At 37.5% G+C, this 19,504-nt stretch overlaps 2 protein-coding genes and 1 long non-coding RNA gene across 3 annotated transcripts; 2 read left to right on the forward strand and 1 right to left on the reverse strand.

Annotated features, from left to right (window-relative positions):
* The first annotated feature begins 1,562 nt into the window (after positions 1–1,562).
* Positions 1,563–2,705, forward strand: LOC108104963. Its single transcript, XR_001772326.2, has 5 exons — positions 1,563–1,696; positions 1,760–2,050; positions 2,126–2,294; positions 2,351–2,494; positions 2,548–2,705. It is a non-coding gene; the product is annotated as an uncharacterized LOC108104963 (long non-coding RNA).
* A 13,704-nt stretch (positions 2,706–16,409) lies between these two features.
* On the forward strand, positions 16,410–16,841 carry LOC108104960 (basic proline-rich protein). The gene is made up of 2 exons (XM_017211326.2): positions 16,410–16,507; positions 16,585–16,841. Exons 1-2 carry the CDS (start codon positions 16,445–16,447, stop codon positions 16,717–16,719), a joined length of 198 nt encoding a protein of 65 aa, XP_017066815.1. The 5' UTR covers positions 16,410–16,444; the 3' UTR covers positions 16,720–16,841.
* A 118-nt stretch (positions 16,842–16,959) lies between these two features.
* Positions 16,960–18,404, reverse strand: LOC108104952. Its single transcript, XM_017211318.2, has 3 exons — positions 17,331–18,404; positions 17,131–17,266; positions 16,960–17,081 (listed from the first exon to the last, which is right to left on the reverse strand). Exons 1-3 carry the CDS (start codon positions 17,547–17,549, stop codon positions 16,963–16,965), a joined length of 474 nt encoding a protein of 157 aa, XP_017066807.1. The 5' UTR covers positions 17,550–18,404; the 3' UTR covers positions 16,960–16,962.
* Positions 18,405–19,504: the final 1,100 nt, after the last annotated feature.

Genomic DNA, 19,504 nt, shown 5'->3' on the forward strand with positions numbered 1-19,504 from the left:
AGGACTCTTGGGCGTCGCAGATGGCACTGAGGCGAAACAAATCGGAGAAGGACATTGATGATCCATTAAAAGTCGCGACTAGGGATGAAGCTGGGCTAGGATTTCACAAGGACTACACATATGGCAAGGCTCATTGACTCTGACAATGATTTCAATGATATCAAAATGAAATGAAAGGGGGGCAGGGGCAGTTATGCATAGATTTGCTTAATATTTAATTTTGCGAATAGTTAAATAAAAAACACCAATGTTTTGAGTTCAATGGTCGTCTTTATATCTATCTTGTCTTCCTATTGCCAATATTATTTCATCTAAAACAACATTATGTTAAATCGCTCAATCACAGACTGAATCCATTTGGTATTTCCTCATTTTCCTTGTTTGCCGAACCGCGGAGTTTTCCTGGACCCAAAATAAAAGGAAAAACCGTAAGTCCGATTGTAAGGATAACATTTTCCTACATCTCTAGTAGTAGTAGGGCTGTTGGATTTTATTTATGTTTGGCTGGCCAAAAGAATGCCCCTGCAATTTCTCATTGGTAACAACAAAACCGTGAGCGAATGTCAAGGAGTAGCTTGTCCTGCGGAAAAAGGAAGTGGCTCTTCGTGCACGCCGAACAGAACAAATCAAACTTGTAAATTAGCAATACTCATTGACAAATATTTCATTCAGACAGTCGACCTGCCATCTGCCAGTTTCTTCCTGAAATTCCAGGATTTGGGGTATGGGCATTTTATGAGAGGGGGGGAAAGGAAAGGAGTCTCTCTCCTTTCTTCTTCTGGTTATCATCGGTTGGAGTCCCTTTGTATTGTTTTTTGGGTCGAGTCTACACAGAGCGACGACTATGCAATATTTCAAACACGAACTTTGCGCGCCAAAGATTAATTAACTTATGTCAAAGTAATTTTCAACGTTCGTTAAGGCGACACGAGCAATCGTCCATCGTCCTTCGTCCTTCCTTCGAGGATTCTGCAGCCAAGCGAAATTGATTGTCAGTCATTCAAAGACATTTTTTCTTATTTGGACTAAGGATGGCTGGCAGGGCTCAAAGATATTGGCTTTTAATGGGGGTTGGCCGGCAGTTCGCCTTGTGGCTTACCGAAGGTCAAAGTTGGGGGCCCATTTCTCTGGAATATTGTTAGTTATTCGTGGGGGGATTCCAGAACGGAGCCGCAGACACAGTCAATAAGTAAATAAATGAATGTAATTACAAGCTAAATAAACACCAATGCGATTAATGTGGATTTCCCTTCAACATAAACGAAAATGCCAGAAAAAATAGGGAATACATGTTTGTCACGTGGCTTTACTTTTTGGTTAGCTTTAACAGCATACAAAGGTTGTATTTTAATATAAAAAAAAAATTGTTTTAAATAAAGTTGGTGTTTTGGCTATTTGTAAAAATTTTTAGTATCGTTATATTGAGATAAAATTCACATCACATTGAAAATAAGGACAGCTTTCTATGTCTTATGATTATTGCAAAGTCAAACCATACAACAAGGTAAGTATGATATTAATCGACAGGGCCATGATAATAATGTCAAATAGAGTTTGAACCTAAGGGCCCTAAGTACTCACTAAAATCAGTTTCGTTTTCGGACTTGACGGGGCAACAGCTCTGGTTTTTATTTGTTTTGGAAAAATCTTGTGTCAAAATTTAGTGTTATTAAAATGTTTTAAACTAATTTTAAAGGTTAAAAAAAAACAACATAAGGGAAATTTTTTAAAAAAAGCTTCAATTTTGAATTATTTGTAGATTTGTGATTAAAGGACACAGAACACAGAACACAAGATGTTTTTGCATGTGGAATAGCCCGCAGTTTTAATGAAACGACTCCATCCGTCTAAACTTTATGGACAAACCACTACATCTCACACCTCGGCAATTTTCGGTGCTGATGCTGATTACCTAACAAAGTCTTAAAACTATATAAGACTATATTTAACTTGGCTTTTATTCAGACTAATTGGCTATACTACTACTTTCACCAATCAAAAATGCAAAATCGGAAAAACTGGAATGTGCCGTCGAAACTGAAAACATTAGGTAGGTAATTATGATCTCCATAGGAGACAATTAGGTTCTTACTCCAACTAACCAAAGTTTCTTATTTAAAAACAGTGGTTGGATGTCGTACATTACCCTGCGGTTAGGGTTGGTTATGAGCAATAATAATGAAACTGTATCGTTTTAGTCTGAGCTACAAATATTCCAGGTATCCAAACTCTACTTTGATTCGAATTACAGTATCATACAATTCGGAATGTTGCATAATGCAACGAGTTACAAGGTTGGTTGGTATAACCCTAATTACATTTTATATCTTATACTATATTCTTTTAACAGCTTTGCCACATTTTTACTGCGTGGATACCAATATTGCATCGTACTAGCAATATAAACATTGAACTTATGCGTCGAAGTATAGTATCATAACAATATTTCATACACTATAATGCTGAAATATTGTACAATACAACGAATTATAAGGTTGGTGTTTTGGCAGTATTCTATAATAAATTTATATCCTATTCTTGTAACAGCTATACGACATTCCCACAACTCACTGCGGCGATACCGGTTTTGTTAAATCCGATTTTGCACCGTACCAGTATAGAATGAATATTGAACTTCTGCATGGAATTATAGTATCATTACAAAAACATTATACATCAAATTTAAATAAAAATAAGGATTTTAAGCTCTGAATGCAGTTTTCGTGGACAATTAATAACCATTACAACGAGGTATGGCTTTCCTCTTCGATCCATTATTGGCTGAGTTACATCGCATTGAGTCGCATTGTAGAAAGGCAAAAATTCCATTCCAAATTAAGACAATTTTTTACTATTGTATGCTATATATTTATTAAATAATTATAATAAAAGCAATTGTATTATATTGTCTTTTAACGTTTTGTCAAACATTAAGCACTTCAAAGGCATTTTCATCTCGTTTTTTAAAACAACTCTTCACTCTTTTTGGTTTTGACAAATATGCTAAGAAGTCGTGGCCGCAGATTCTGCATAAAGTAGAAATTTACACATTCTTAGCGAAATAAATACGCGGCTCAAAGCTAAAAAAAAAAAAGGTACATACAACAAAAAACAGGGCTCAAAGAAACATGCAGATGTGGCGAATGTGAAAAAAAAAATACGCCGCACAAACTTGAGTGAAAATTCTTATAATTTTTCCAACGTCCGCACACACATTTACACAAAGTAACTCAGGTCAGGCGACGGTTTCTTTCTCCTTTTTTTTCGGTGGTAAAGGCTTAACAAAAAATGCTTTTTAACATTTAAGATGGTGATGGGGGGAAAAGCAGGTTTAAGAAATGCTTTGGTTTGGCAAAAAAAAAAAACACACACACACACAGCCTCCAGAACATAAAGAAGATTTCAGCTCGTCATTTATGCGTTTATCTGTGGCCGCCAACAAACGCGCAATGTGGCAAGTTCCCTTTATCACTTCACCGCTCGCTTTTCCTCCTAAAAATGTGTTGGGATGAGGCAGCGGCTGGTTGTATGAGCATAGGGTACGACGAGTGATGCTCTTACGGCTTTTAAGCCTTTTAAGTTTTAATAATATTTATTAGAGAACTTTTTTTTTAAACGTTGATACTAAATATTATTATTCAATCTAATTTTTTAACTTATAAGCCGTTAAAATTGAGTAAAATGTATCTTCTATATAAATATTTTAAATATTTACTGAAATTGTAAAAAAAATATCCATAAAATGCCTTACAAAAATCATATTTTTATATTCTTGAGCAGAAATAATTTTCTTTTTGTGAATACCCTACCCTATAAGTCGTTACAACCGAACATAAAAGACCCCAAAATCGCGGAGTCTAAGTGACAACTTCCGACAGATGCAGTGCGCCCAAAAATTATGCAAATAGAGGTAGGCAGCAGATCAGCGAAAAGGACTCGCAATTCACATGTGCGACCGCTCCGCAAATCTTTTCTTTTACCAAGGCCTCAAAAAAAAGTAGAAAAAGGCCAACAGTAGGGGTTAAACAAACGGCACGTGGGTAAGGGAAAAATACGCGAAAATTATATTTAAGATGACATTTATATATACATATTTTTCTTTTTTGGATAGGAGAGGAAACATTTCGAGTCAGCTGCGGTTCTATCTGCGTGTGAGCCTTGTTAACCTGTTTCTTTGTTTGCCGGCCGTCTGGTAAAAAGAACAGCGGCCAATTAGCCCAAGACTTGCCCGGTTTACAAGCCATCTCTTAATTAGGAGTGTTTATGTTTATTTGCCAAAGGATTTGCCAGGGGAACAAACAAAAAACAGAAAAAAAAACCAAGTTAAAATAAAGGGATGCACACAACTTGCACTAAGCCTGGTGTCTTGGCCAAAATCTTCTAAGCCCTTCATTCTTGGGCGCTGCTTTTTTTTTTTTTTTTGTTAGCCCCATCCTCTTTTATTTTTCTCTATTATTTTTGTCCTTTTTTGTGTATGTTCTGCTGGTGCTTTTTAATTAACATTTAACACGTTTGTGACCCCCCAAACTCTGGTTAGCGAAAAAATGACATACATCAAAAGCGAGCAGAGACAGACAGATTAGGACAGTAGTGGGCGGAAACATCCAAGCCCCGTCTCCAAAAAAAGTGACGGGGGGCGTGGCTGCCATTACACGCGTTAATTTCATTAAAATTAAACACATGCATGGCCAAAAACAAAGGTGCCATCTCACTTTGGTTGGGTTAAGTAGCCAGCTGGGGTAATATAAAAATAACATTAGTCCTATGTCCCTGTGCAGGACACCTTTTTTGCCACTCTCGCAGGTATTTCATCCCATATTATTTTCCTTTTATTTTATTTCATTTTATTTAACATTACCGCCCCTTTTTTGTTTTCCGGTCAGGAACGAGGCAAAACCTGGCCGACAATGAGCTGCGTTCTACGTGTGCATCCTTGCGGTGCCATTTTACCATTTTACCATTTTTACCATTGTGCTGCGCTTTTTTTTTTTTTCCTTCCCTCAAACGTTGAATTTGTGTATCTCTGTGAGGTACGTCTGTCTGTCAAACGTGGACTGCATACTTTAAGGCTCACTATGCAGCGCACCTGCACCTTTTACCATAACGTCCTGCAATTTTTCCGGAGATTTTTACCTGCAACTGATGGTTTCCCAACCCCCCAAAACCACAAATGTAATGCCGAATGAGATTACATGGCCTTAGAGCAGCTGCTATAAATTGTGACTGTCTATAAGTGAGTGGCACTTGACAAATCGCCCAAGTGCATTCCGCTAGATGCGTCAGTATTGCTTTGGTACAGTAAATATTGTTTATAAAGTCTCATCAGATTGTACATATATTTTTTTTGCATACTTTAATATTAATTTTTACGTATTTATATATTTTCCATCAACCTATAATTTCTACAAACCCTTTTCTTTCTCCCAGTTTTGAGTTTCCCCACCACAATCCCAGATTGGAAATCAAAACGAAAGCCCCAAAAACTTTAAAGCAATCAATCCCGTACCCACACAACCCCTACTCCATCATTCAATTCAATCCGTTTGGGCAATTCGCAGGCAAAACCCATTCAAATCCACAAAACAAATAACCAAAGACGAAGACGACGCGTATTTCTGCTGGCAAAAATTAAAAGCAGCAGCTGTCAAATGCATTTGATTTTTAGTTTTTCACCCTATCCGGGCGAGTTAGCTACTCCCCTATCTTTATACACCCCATTCCTTAGCACTATTTTTGGGGCATCTCCCACAAAACATAAAATAGAAAATTATACTTCAGTAAATAAATTTGCCTATGAAATCAAGTTTCTGTATTCATGGATGTGTTTGCATGGATGTTTGGTCTGAATTTCGAGCGACTTTTCGAGTATATTTCGTATGGTGGGTGAGGCAGCATATATATGTGCGGAAAAGGTGCGATTAATTTGAAGAGTTTTCCGATGGACAGGGGGGAAAATCGGTACGAGCAGCCACTTGTGAACAGCATTACTTTAACAGTCTAACTTAATACTCTCCCTTATGCGGATAGATGTTGTGTTTCTTTTTTAAAAGATTGGGAAATATATACAAATCTCTTAATATTATTTATTAAATTTTGCTCATTGGTTAGTCTTGAATGGTAAGTTTTCTTTAAACTGGCTAACTATCATCCGAGATTTCCCTCGACGATGGCTAATTTTTTTTCTGATTTTAGTATCCCACACAGATGTGGCTGTCTCTTCTTTTCATTACACGTATGTATGTGTGCCTGTGTGTTAATAATAATAAAGTGCGTTTCGCGGCAAATATTTGGCTGTCCCAAGGATCCGCATTGAAATCCTCATCCGTATCCGCTTCAAAATCAGACAGCCGACCCTTTCATCTGAGTGCGCCCAAGAGTATGCAGGGACTACTGTGGGATGTGTGCAAATGGTTGTTTTTCAATGTGTGTGTGTTTGTTTGCCTTTAAGTTCCTTCCGCAATTTATTGTTTTCGACATATTTGCGGCTGTTGATTTGGCGCGAGGTTTCCCCACCAACAAAACCCCAAACTTCTATTTGTAAAATCTCAAAGTAACATGGAAATTTGTAGCTGTCTAGGTCTTTCTTCGGTTCTTCGCTCTTAGCGATGGCATTGCTTAATTAACGTGAACACGATTGCATCTGGTTTCTTTTCGAATTGGCGTGAGAATGTCTGGGCCGAGATTTCGATTCGGATTTTGAACAACGGGCAATGGGGCAAGTAGTTTTGTAGTTGTGATAAAGTTGCCAAAATTGGGCTTAATTTAAGTGGAAAATCCATCAATAATTGGTTGAAATATCAAACCAAAAAAATATTTAATATTATTTTGCATTCTCCTGCCGATAATTTCCACTTATGGTTGTCCAATTTAGTATATCTTATTTGATGCATCCACCTGCCTCCCAATTGGGAGATGCATTACATTGCCGTTTAGATGCTCTACCTGGACTAACCTCTGAGTAACCTCAGTTGGTTGCCTTTAAAACCATATTAGGGATTTTTAGCCGAGAGGGAGATACAATTTAAGGAGAGAGAGAGAGAGATTGCAGGGCGACAGGAAGTAAAACGGAGCGTTGACAGTAGACAACATAAATTAACCAAAGTTGTATTTAAATCAAATGCGATTGTCATCTACAAGCGATGATTACCCATCCTCCATTTTCAGTTGGCAAGCGAGCTTTTCCTTCGAATTTCTAACTAGTTTTCCTACCAATATGACCCATTTTTGGGCTTTTCGCTAGGCTGAACGAACCGTACTCCACTCTCAACCTTTGTTTTTCTTTTGTTTCGTTCGGCTTTTCATTTTGCCTATCGCAAATGTGCGATGCGGCAATTTTGGTCTGGTGCCTTGTGATCTCATTATACACATGAAGAAAATTTTTATTTTGATTTCCACAATTTGAGATTGAAATGAGATTTCAAAACCCTTAAATTCATATTTAATTAACAATAAAAAAAGGTTAAAACTTTAATCTTATTTCACTTAAGAATATAACAAGCGTCTTTAAATTTTTCCATTTTCTTGCAATTCCTTGAAGTGTATTTATGAAGGGTAACCACTGTACAGGCAACATCTATCAGCGGCCACAAACATAATTTGCCATTTAGGACAAATTGATAATCGTTTACAAGTTTTGCTTGGGGCACGCACCAAGTGCCTATCTTTCCCTTGGCCCCCCTCAAGCTGTCTCTTTTTACTAAACAGCTGCTGTCTTTGTCTTTTGGATCTGCAGCTAATTTGCATACAATGGCCAAGAGCCAAGAGTCTTTGGTCAGGTTGTTAACTTTATACGCACTTTTGGCCACATCGATAAGCGCCACTTGTCGTGGGTTAAAGTTCGTTTTTATGGGGGGCTAAGGCTAAGAAGAATTGCCCAAGAAACCTTTACCGAAAATTGCTTTTTAATATCAAAACTAAGGCAGCAGCAGAAGAAGAAGAATTGTGAATGAAAATTACTTAATAAGTACTTATTTTTCAATTAAATTAACAATAAAAAGTATTTTTTTCACTTAAAAATAAATAAAATTTTTGATTTTTCTTTCCAAAACTCACTCAATTTGTTGCATATTATTTTCTCTGTGATTTTCTCATTGAATCATACTTATTTGGTTTTCTCTCTGGTGATTTCCCCTCAATGAGCGAAAGGCATATCAAGTACAATGAGCATTTTCGAATTTCCCCATGTTCGAAAAAGCTTTTAACTCAAAGTCGAGTGAAACAGAGAACGGGAGAGAGAGAGAGAACTGGAAAAGGGGAAATCCCTGAGTGATTCAGTGGTCACTCAGTGCCGTCACATGTTGGTGGTTGAGTCGCAGAAATAACAGGCAACAATCCCGAAGGAAAACCTCAAGCCATCGAAAGAATGGAGTTGGAACTCCTCTAGCTGGGGATCTTGATTTTGTTAACTATTGAATAAATCATAATTATGGGAAAGCTTGAATGCAAATGTATTTATGTCTAGCTTAAGAAAAATTCCAAAATAGTTAAATAAGTCTGCAGTTGATAGAGAAAAGTAATTTAAGCAGTTTAACTATTTTAACTATATGGTTAGGTTATGGACTTTGGACTATTTAATACGATTGTCTGGACAAGCATGGCCGTGCATATGTTGGGATAAGAGAAAGTGTTCGAAAAGGACGCAGCACACCAAATTATGTCGTCATCATTTGTCAAAACAAACTTTGTGACATTTGCTGCGAATCGCATCGAAAGTGCGTGGCCTTCCGGCCAACGTCCAACGGCCATTCTCACCCACTACCACGAACATTCACCCACTTGTGTGGGTGGCATGCCTTATACCATACAACAAGTATCGTTTATTGACACGCTATGCCCTTACTATAGTTGAATTTAAAGGAAAGCCAATTAGGCTTTAAAACAAAAATACTACTTTAAAATCAAACTAGACTTACAATAGCCAAAAGTAAATTAATAAAAGTAAATTAATGATAAAGTTCACATAGTGACTGTGAAACCAAACTCCTTGAGGCTGTGGGATCAACCGAATACTTTTATTTAATTTCATAGTTATTAGAACAAATTAAAATAAGCAAGTTGGAGAAGACGAAAGACGAAATTGTGACACTTTAAAGAGGGCTTAAAATATCCCTTGACAGCCTAAAGAGATACCCTTCGAGGAACCACTAAACAAAAAACTGGAAAAATAAGAGATTCGAGTTCAGTTTTGAAATATTAGCTTGTCAAAAAAGTCTTGCGGTATATTTGATAGTTGGCGCTGAAAGCGCGTAGTTCTTGTTTTATTCGTCGCATCAGGTCATACTATACCTTTTTGGAAAGCTCATTTCACGCGCTAACACGTGTTTGATTGATTGTCATTTCTTGTAAGTCGTTCGTGAGTTAAAGCGTCGCAATCATGGAGATAAATAAAGGGAAAATACGGCATATTTTACAGTACTACTACGATAAAGGCAAAAATGCATCTCAAGCCGCCAATAAAATTTGTGCAGTTTATGGACCCGATACAGTTTCCATTTCCACCGCACAACGATGGTATCAACGTCTTCGTTCTGGTGTGGAGGTGGTCGAAGATGCGCCACGCTCCGAGTTTTTTGCCAGAAGGGAAGCGAGATTATATGAGAGGGGCATTATGAAGTTGGCATCTCGTTGGGAACGCGTCATCGAACAAAATGGCGCATATTTGACTTGAATCGCATTATTGTAACCAATTTTATACCGCAAGACTTTTTTGACAGCCTAATATTTTGGTATCTTTGAAATGAAAGAACTCATTTCCCAGCAGACAAAAGCAACACAGTCGACAAATTTGAACACGTTTTCTCGCAGAACCTACTTAACCCATGCTAGCAATCCAGAAGTAAAATTTATAAATAATTTATAATTATTTAAATATAAATTGAAATTTGAAAATATTTCAAGAACCAACTTTAAACATCAAAAAATAATGAATGAAACTTTTAGAGTACCCCGCACACAAATGGTTATAAATGCCATGTGACTGTTCGCTGGTGCAAATTATTATGAAATACACAATATTCGCTGAGAGAGGAACGAGGAAAAAGAAGAAGAAGAAGCATACTTTACCAAAAAAAAAAAAAAAAAAACAAAAAAACAAAAATGAAGTCATTGAGCTGGAGATGTTTTCTGCCACAAAAAGAGAAGGGTAAGAGAGAGCATGTAGAGGATGTGAGTGTGGTGTGTGTGTGTTCTGCATGGAACCCTTAATTAAATAAATTCAATATGCGCAACGGGCAGTCAAAAGCCACCCAAAAAAAGTCCCTGCTCGGGACTGCCACCAGCCCACCACCCCATTCGCTCCAACGACAGGGCAAACCCAAATATCGTCCTGGGCTGCCCAACTACAAAATAATATGGCGAAAATGTTCGTTGGAAATCGTCATGGATTTTAATATTTAAAAGCGTTTTCAAAAATTTGTCCCATGCCTGACGAACCAGTAAGAGCAAGAGAAAGACTATGAGAGAAAGAGACAGATGGCATTATATAGGGAGGATAAGAGAGAAAAGGGTTGGTTATATAGGTGGCAACCGGTCTGGCTATTTGCTGACCAACAGGGTCCCAGTTCAGAGGGCAAACGCATCGACTTCCTCCAGCCTCCCACTTTCTGGTTGTATCCCAAAAGTCGACCCAGACCCAAAAACAAGGAACCCAAGCCCATTCGACAGGCAGCGCGGCAACATTTTGATAAGCGGAGCATAGACAGTCGCCTGGGCATACCCAAACCACCAACTCACCAACCACCTACCAACCCTAACCACCCTAAAACCACCCACTACTGACCAACCAACCAACCAAGCAAGGAAATAAAAAAGTAACAGCCTCACCCAGGACACTCACTCACACTTGCATACACTAGCATACACACACACACACACACAAACACTCACTCTAGTTCGTCGCCAAAAAGGATATTATTTAATGAGCTACACTTAAAGCATTGGACATGGAGGCCCTCAAAAATTAACAGGGGAATGGGGACCTAAAAGGGCGCTGACCAAATCGAGTTGACCTGTCCTGAGAATGACTCTGCACTGAAAATATACATATATATATTTAATTCATATCTAATATTTAATCTAACCCATTAAGATGCGATATTCAGACGTCGAAGGACATTCAGACAAAGCATTAACCAATCACAGAAACTTATCACGAATAAAAGTTACAATAATATATATTTGTTGTATTTCAATTTTTAAAATTTAAATTCATTAATTTTGTTTTAAGTGCAAGTTTATGACTGTATATTTGGTAGTTTGGTGCATAGTTTCCGAGTCTCAGCCGCTTGGCTTGCATATTGAATGGGGAGCCTTTGGTCCTTTTTTGAGTTCAGCTCATTCGTGCGATTGTCCTGCCAGTGAGCTTTGGGGTCAGGCGTGTGCGTGATTAAAAATTCAATACCGAAACGAATGTGGAATTGAACGGTAAATTAAATGAGTCCAAAAGGGGAAGGGGATAAATATGAGGGGAAAAACCATAAAAGAAAATTCGCTATACAAACCGAAATTAATTTAAAGCAAAATCGTAAGGGATGACTGGTAAATGAGAATCATAAAATCTAAAAATATTTTAAATACAAAAAATATATGGTTTGCTCTTGGAAAATAATGGTTTACTAGATTTTATAGAAATAATATCCTAAAACCTAGTCCCTACTTGGAGTCTAAAATGTGGAAAATATGCGTAAAATAAATATGCATCCAGTGACTAGTGAATCCTCAAGCGTCTTGAGCCTGGTGGTTAAAAGAACCCGAACTCCAGCCCATCGAAAGGGTTAAGAAGGTGGTGTTTTAAGTGGGCCACGAGAACTGAGAGGACAGGTTCTTATCGTAATGCCCACCTTGCCTGTGCCATCAGTCTGCTGCTCCGGCGTGGAATGTTTACATAAATTCATAAAATTATTGCCATAATCAACATTATGCATTTGGAAACAAACAAAAAACCAGAAACCGCAAAAGAGTTTTCCACTCATAACCAGAGGGTGGAAAATGTACTGGTTTGTTTTTTTTTCTTCTTTTTTTTTTGGGATACTGCAGCCTCGTAATTATGCTCGCTTGATTTGCCAGCAACATTTTCTTTTTAATTATTTATATTTGGGGATTTTTAGGCAGGATGTAGTAAGCGATTCAAAGGCCTTCCAAGTTTTTCTCTTGCCACGTATGTTAGGGATGTTATTTGCATACATCTGAATGCCTGAATGACTAACTGACTGGCTGACTGGGTTGACTGACTGACAATATCATTTTATGCTTTAGCAGCCTGCAACCCCTCCATACCCAACCATTGGTTCGCTTTTTTGGGCATGTGTTTTATTAGGCATGCTAATTAAAAGACACGAAATGAAAATAATTAAAACAAGAAGGTATCGCTCTATAGTTGAGTGTCGGGACTATAGGATACCCGTTACTGTATTGTTTAATTTTAGATTTTTTAAATCATTGCCAGCAGAGATTGAGGCAGCGCCGCCTTAGAGCTTATTGTGAAATAATCTTCAGATTGGACGGATGGACAGGCGGACGGACAAGATTTAATCGTCTCGGTTATTGATTCTCATCAAAAATATATTTACTTCAAAGGCTTCCTTTAACCTGTACCACATACTTTTCAACGAATACGATATACCCTTTTACTCTAAGATTAAAGGGTATAAATATGTTTAAAAAACACACACACACACACTCACACATATAAGCAGCCTTTTACATTTCCATGTGTGATATACGAGTATATAGAACCCACAGACAAACACACACACACACACACACACACACACACACACACACACACACACACACACACACACACACACACACACTCAGATGCATAAACACTTTTATAGATAATAAAGTATCCATGGGCATACAAGGTATTGCAGTCAAACAGGTTTCATTCATTACGCTCGGTCCAGATTGCCTTTGAAAAATGTAGATTTATCAATTGAGCGGGGTATTTAGGGCCCAAGGGATAGGTACGAAATATAAGAGCTATTATTAATCATGTAAAGCTATGAAGATGGCTATTATACGAGTATGTTGCCTTTAATGTAGAATTCTTCTAATATAACAGGGTATTCCCTTTGTGTCATACACTAAAACCCACTTTGGTAACTCATATGTGGCCATGTGCAAATTACCTTTAAGAAGGTAATAAAAGAACACGTTAAGTTTAATAAATAATTAATTGAAAATAAAAAAAAAATGTGATTCGCTTGAAAGGATTGTAAAAAGAAGCCAGCTACGGAGATCATCCTTGGGAGGAACATTAATTTTCCGAGGCGCACACTTTTTCACCAGATCGCCTTATTAACTCATTGCTGTGGTGTCAATTTACACGACAACAGCAGCAGCAAACGAAAACAAAACAAAGGCTGAAATATGGCAACATTACTTGCCACCCAAACCCAACCAACAAACCCTCCTCCTCTCCAATCCCCAAACATTTTTCGCTCCTTTGTCTCAAATTTCGAAGAAGGGGGAGAAGAGAGCTTGTGATGGAAAAATGAAAACCCCCAATCTAACAATTCCCAATTGCCGGCTTCTTAAGTGTTGCTAATAACGCCTACAACTAGAAACAGCTGCGGGGTCAAAATGTAAAAGTGGTAGGGTATGGGGAGGGCTGCCAAAAAAGTGGGTGCCATGGTTGAGCGACACTTTTAAGAAATTGCAAAGTTTTCTTAACAAAGGCAACTTGAACAATACTTTGATGCGATTTTGCGGATATTAGGTGTTAATTTTTCAAAGAGCCAACGACATTGTACGCCATCCAAAACTCACACCGATTCTATGTTTTTGTAGAACCGCCCATCCACATCCCCCAGCCCCTTCTCTGGCCAATTTTATTAGCCCCCCTCTTTATTTTTCGGTGCCCTGGTTGCCATTGCCATGGAACTCAACCTTTTGTAATTTTAACTGCTTTTGGTTAACACTTTTACGCATTGCCAACTGTGGTGGCAGCTACGCCGCCTTCAACTCCACATCCACACCATCGATATCACATGGCAGCACCACCAGTACCCCCTAGCCTTAAACCCCTTTTGTCTTCCTGCCAGCAAGTCATCGATGGGAAAACTTTTGGCAACTTTTTCTTGCCTTTGCTTTTTTGTGTATATATTTTAATTGCCCCCAAAGGGGGTATTGAATGGGGTGGGTCATGGATGTTGGTTGTTGGTTGACGCCTAAAACAAGCGCTGAGTTACTGTTTTGTCAACGAAGTAAATGAGGATGGAAATTGGTTGGTGGTTGGGGGGTATGCCCATTTATTGAGCATTTTAGCCTTTCATCGATGCTTTCATCTGAAATTATTTTGCTCATTTTAATTATTATAACCACCAAGTACAGTCCGGGCAACAACAATACCATTGTTAGTAGGGTGGTGGTATGATGTTGGGTGGCTGCCCCATTTCTCCACTTGCAAGTGCCGCAAAATACAAATTTTAACGGTTATGCCACGGCGAAAAAGGGTCGACAAGAAAACGAGAGGAGTCCTTTGCTCTCATCTTATGGTTCTTGTTGTTGTTGCCGACTTGGGTTGGCGATCGTTCAGTGGGATGGTGGCCCATTTTGCGGTGACATCCTCGAAAACGTGTTCCCAAACTCCAAACTAAAGATAAACTGCCTTGTCTTTGACTACAAGACGTAAGGAAAAAGGGCCACAATGGCCATTTAAATATGATGGAAATGCAAAGGAAAATACTTGTCAGAGAAGGAATTGGGTTGAAGATAATATATGATAATATATAATGATAAGATTAAAATAAACTAGTTTTAATCTAAAAGATATAGCAGGAAATTGATTCAATAGCCTTCGTTCGGCACCCTTGTCAAAAAATAAAAAATATGTAAGGCTGTTCTGTTTTTTAAGTCAAAAGTCAAAAGTAACATACAGTACATATCCCAAAAGCCACATTATCAATCTGTTGACCTGATACCTGAAGCTTATTGACGGATCAAAGCGATGTGCATTTGTTTCTATATAATTATTGGCCTAATAATAGTGCTCGTGATTGTGGTTGCATCGTTAAACTTAACTCGCACGTGAGCCAAAATTCAAGGAATGGAGATCAAGTTCATCTAAACCAACTAGTGGAATAAAACAATGTTGCTGCCACTTAACCAATGGTTCACTAGTTTCACATTGTAGCTCTTTTTTGTTTTTTCTTTTTTTTTGTTTGTATTAGATAGTTCTAGTAAGTTTTTGGTGTTTTATTACTGTAAACATTTTCATAGAATACTGCGCTCTCTCTCCACTTCGCTCACCGCTTCTCACTGGTTACTATAATTAACTGAATATTTATTACTGCGGTAGATAAAATGTTATGCGGCTATTATTTTAGTTTTACGGCCAACCAAGAAGCCAACAAGCTAACAGGCAAACCCGGCTAACTGAGCTTAAGCCTCAGACGGAACATGAACATGGCAGGCCACCAACGTGCTGGTTACTGTGCTCGTACATGAATATGCAATCCGAGCCAAAATGCAGTCGGCACCCTTTTTGGTTTGGCCAAGCCACGTGAGGCATGAACCACCTGAACGCCTGCCTCTATGGATAAACTTAGCCAAGATACACCTAAAACCATTGAACAGACACGGCACCAATTAAGTCTCCAAAGGAATCGGTTTAGGGTTTTTTTTTAGCAAATGACGATGTCGGCTAATGAAAATAAAATTGGTTATTATTATTATTATTCTAACTTGGTTGTGCCTTTCTCTAATGTGTAAAATTTCATGGTAAAATCTTAAAAATGTTATGGATTTAATCATAAAAAAGTACTTGTAATCTTTTCTAAACCTTACAAGCTAAAAATAAATAATTTATCAAACAAAATAAACGCTAGAATATTGCCAAGTTGGCAACACAATTTCTGGTGTTGAATATCTCCCAGTGCCGGGAGGTGAAACAATCGCTAATTGTTTTAGGACCTTTGCTTCAGATGCGGAGGCAATAAGGTGTGAAATTCCAGACAGGGTTTCGACTTTTCGCTCGCGGCAAGAAAACTTTTTAGCCAGCCATGCGAAAATTACGCATACGCCGCGTTGTCTTACACAAAACATCTAAGGAGGCGAGGTAGCCAAATGAGTATAACTCATACGACACGTACCAGCTGTCAGGGTAATTATAATCATTTAATGAACATCATTGTGTTACGAGAATTATTTACTAATATACGCAAATCTCGTTAGCCATTCAGAAATTGATCTATAATGATTTAATATAAATAATCGGATTGTTTTTCTAGGCCAACTATAATTGTCAGTCTGTTGAATATGAAAAACAACAAATTCCCTCAATTTCACACCATTGCTAAAAACTTAATTTTATATTAATTGCGAGAGGATCGGAGTGTTTCGTAATAACAATTTGACACGCTCGGTCTATTGTATCGGTTCGCTATAAAAGTGGCTAGCAAAACTCAAATAGTCAACAGTTAACATCTGGACATTCGAAGAGATGCATCTGAACCTGAACTATTTTATTGGTCTGCTGCTGGTGCTGCTTTGCAGTACATTTGCGGTGAGCCTCTCTCATAACTCTTTTTAAATATATTTTGTAATTAATTTACAACTAATTTTAAATTCTTATCCATTTAGATGGCCTATCCCCAGGGACCTGGCTGTGGTCCTCCACCAAGTGGCACTCCACCTCCTGGACCTCGGCCATCGGGTCCTCCACCTGGTGGCCGTTGCGGTCCACCGCCTTCAACCACGGCTGCTTCCACCGGGTAAATCGATTTTCGACTCCAAACCACAATCACAAGGCTACCGGATATGACCTCTAGAAAATTCTTTAGTTAAGACATTTTTTTTTTAACTCGAATTCAATGAAATATATATAAAATATATATATATATATATGTGTAACATATAATGGCAAAATTTCCATTGATTTTGAGCTATATTTGTTACTTAATTTTTTTTTTCATATCACTAACTTAACAAAGTATGTTAGTTTGTTGGCTACAAATTTTACTAAACCAATGATGATCCTTTTTTACGCAGAATGGATTCGGGAATTTCATCAGCACTGACTTCCTCCTGGCATTTGTAATAATAGGCGTAGGCCACTATCCAAAAATAAATGCTCAAAACTATTCAGGAATATTAAAAATGTTAAATAAGTGATACGAAGTGACTTACGAAGACCACAGATTGAAAAACTTAGATCAAAGATATCTACATTCCAAATTAAAATTTCGGCTACCAAAAAAGCAGGAAACAGCAATGCGCGTAAACAATTTGTGACAAGAAAAATAAGTACCAAAAGGGATAGTTTCTAAGGAGGTCAAAATAATTTAGCCAAATCAAAACAAATTAACTTCAAAGGACTTAAAACTCACAAGATAAGAGGCTGCGAACAGCATTAGGCATCCAATGCAATGGATTATATCAACAATCCTACATATTATTAGTAAAATACTTTCAAAGTTATTGCAGCAAGGTTTCGTGTTTCTTATAGGTACGGCCAGTAGTTGAAAAAATAATAATATAAGAGCACTGATCATGCAGCCATTTCTTAAAGAAATTATACAGCAGCACTTTTTCAAGCGAAATATCATGGTTGGGTTTTTTTAGTATTAAATATTTTCTGACGGGGTTATCAAGGATTGTGTGTTTGGAAAAAGTATACTTTGTAATTCGAAAACTTATAGAATACGAACTTGATGATGGTCAGCTTGATTGACTGCGAACAAGAATTCTTGTCGCCAACGCTGAAACGAGTAAGAGCAAAACTCGTAAAAATTGTTTGAAAATAAAATAAATAAGGAGAATGATGTTTTTCTAAGGCAAATGATTTTATCAATAAGATGTGAATATTTCTTCAAAAACTAAAGCTCACCTATAAAATGAGGAGGGACAGCATTACGTAGACCACGTAATACCATATGTATAGAGTAAAATATATAACTAATTGAATAGTTTTAAGCACATTGCAGAAAGGTTCTGTGCGTATAAATGGAGTTAATATTATGGCAATGATACAGCGCTCTGTTGGGGGACTAATGCGTCTGCACTTTGGCAAGGAAAATGTCATATTTTTTTGGATTTTTAAGTCTACTCCATTCTTTGAAAGATGAATCACAGAATGTTCGGTTTATATAGTCTATATCTATATATTATGAATGACTGTTCGTTCTACAAAAATCATCAAATAGGAACATATTTAGTCTACAACAATTTGTTTTACTCTGCATTGAAGTTTTCCCGCTGGAAATTTGGTATTATTCCCCAGTCAATATCCAACTGGCTGATGAGGAATTTCCCTCAGCTTTCGAATTCCCCCTAATCCATCCTCCCTCCTCAATTTTTCCGCTTCCCCTCTCTCTATATTTCATTGCCCTGTCATCTATTTTGCATATTTTCCGAACTTTAGCTAGTTGGCTTGTACAATGAGTAAAAGTAAAAATTTTGCAGACTTTTCGAGACTGTAAAATATTACACCACCTACAATCCAACCACCCACAAAGCACCCGCCAGTCGATATTAAAAAAGATAAAGTTTTATTAGTTGTGCGGTGAAAATGGGCGTGGCGGTAAGAGGGATGCGAGAGATATAATAAAAGTAATAAAAGAAAATATGCAGAATACACATGCACAGTAAATGAAGATGCAGATGAAGTTGAAATGTAAATTTCGTCCGAATGGAATATTTGGTTTCAATGATTGCAAAAACGAAAGCGAACAATGCCCACCAAGTCGTCCTCAGGAAAATGACACAACCAATCCCCACTGGGGAATGAATGGCAAATGAAACGCAAGTAAATACGATAAATAAATGTTTAAATAAATAAGTAAATAAATATTTGGACAGTCAGTAAAAGGAATTGGGTAGAAAAGTGGAATTGGTTGGTTGGAACTGCTGTAGAAGCTGAGGGGGGTCCAGGCCAAAAAGTCCAAATGTAATAATTAAATTGCGTTTTTCGTCTGCGGCAAGCGAAATGGCGACCAACGTTCGAATAGCTGAGTATGTGTGCGGTCATAAAATGGATGAAAGTGGTCTACACTATCAAGATACCCTGTAAAAATATATTTTTTCTTAAGAAAAAATGCTAAATAAATTAAGTATGGAGAGATTTATTTGTTAGTCCAACAAAAATCTATTATTTATATTTTTTAACCTTTTTATTAATTACATTCTCAGATGCTTTTTAACCCCATCTTGCCCAGTATAAATATTTATTTGCCTTGACCACAATCATTGGGTGGTTCATATAAACACAAGCACGCAGGAGTGCAATTTTTCGTTTGTCCCTATTTCTTTCTCCAGAATCCATTTCTCGTAATTTACAATATTATAGCCCCCCGCCCGCCCCTCTGGCGTTGATTGTGTGCATCAATTGTTGGTTTTTTTTTTCGTGTGTATGGGAAAAGGCTTAAATTTATTTATCATTCAATTAAATATTTAAAATACCAAAAAATGCTTTCACCGCCAGTCAACTTGTTTAAATTTCCACGCCCACGCATAACACACACACACACATACCACACCACACACACCTTTAATATTGAAATTG

This window comes from Drosophila eugracilis, unplaced genomic scaffold (assembly GCF_018153835.1).
Source record: "Drosophila eugracilis isolate 14026-0451.02 unplaced genomic scaffold, ASM1815383v1 contig_2147, whole genome shotgun sequence".
NCBI classification, from domain to species: Eukaryota; Metazoa; Arthropoda; class Insecta; order Diptera; family Drosophilidae; genus Drosophila; species Drosophila eugracilis.

What these genes read in the sequence shown, in the direction of transcription:
- LOC108104960 (XM_017211326.2), top strand. Translation starts at nt 16,445, where the DNA reads ATGCATCTGAACCTGAACTATTTTATTGGTCTGCTGCTGGTGCTGCTT. An exon ending in TGCTTTGCAGTACATTTGCG is followed by an intron (nt 16,508 to 16,584) that starts GTGAGCCTCTCT and finishes TTATCCATTTAG; the next exon opens with ATGGCCTATCCCCAGGGACC.
- LOC108104952 (XM_017211318.2), bottom strand. Translation starts at nt 17,549, where the DNA reads ATGATATTTCGCTTGAAAAAGTGCTGCTGTATAATTTCTTTAAGAAAT. An exon ending in TGTTCGCAGCCTCTTATCTT is followed by an intron (nt 17,267 to 17,330) that starts GTGAGTTTTAAG and finishes TGACCTCCTTAG; the next exon opens with AAACTATCCCTTTTGGTACT. An exon ending in TTTTTCAATCTGTGGTCTTC is followed by an intron (nt 17,082 to 17,130) that starts GTAAGTCACTTC and finishes ATTCCTGAATAG; the next exon opens with TTTTGAGCATTTATTTTTGG.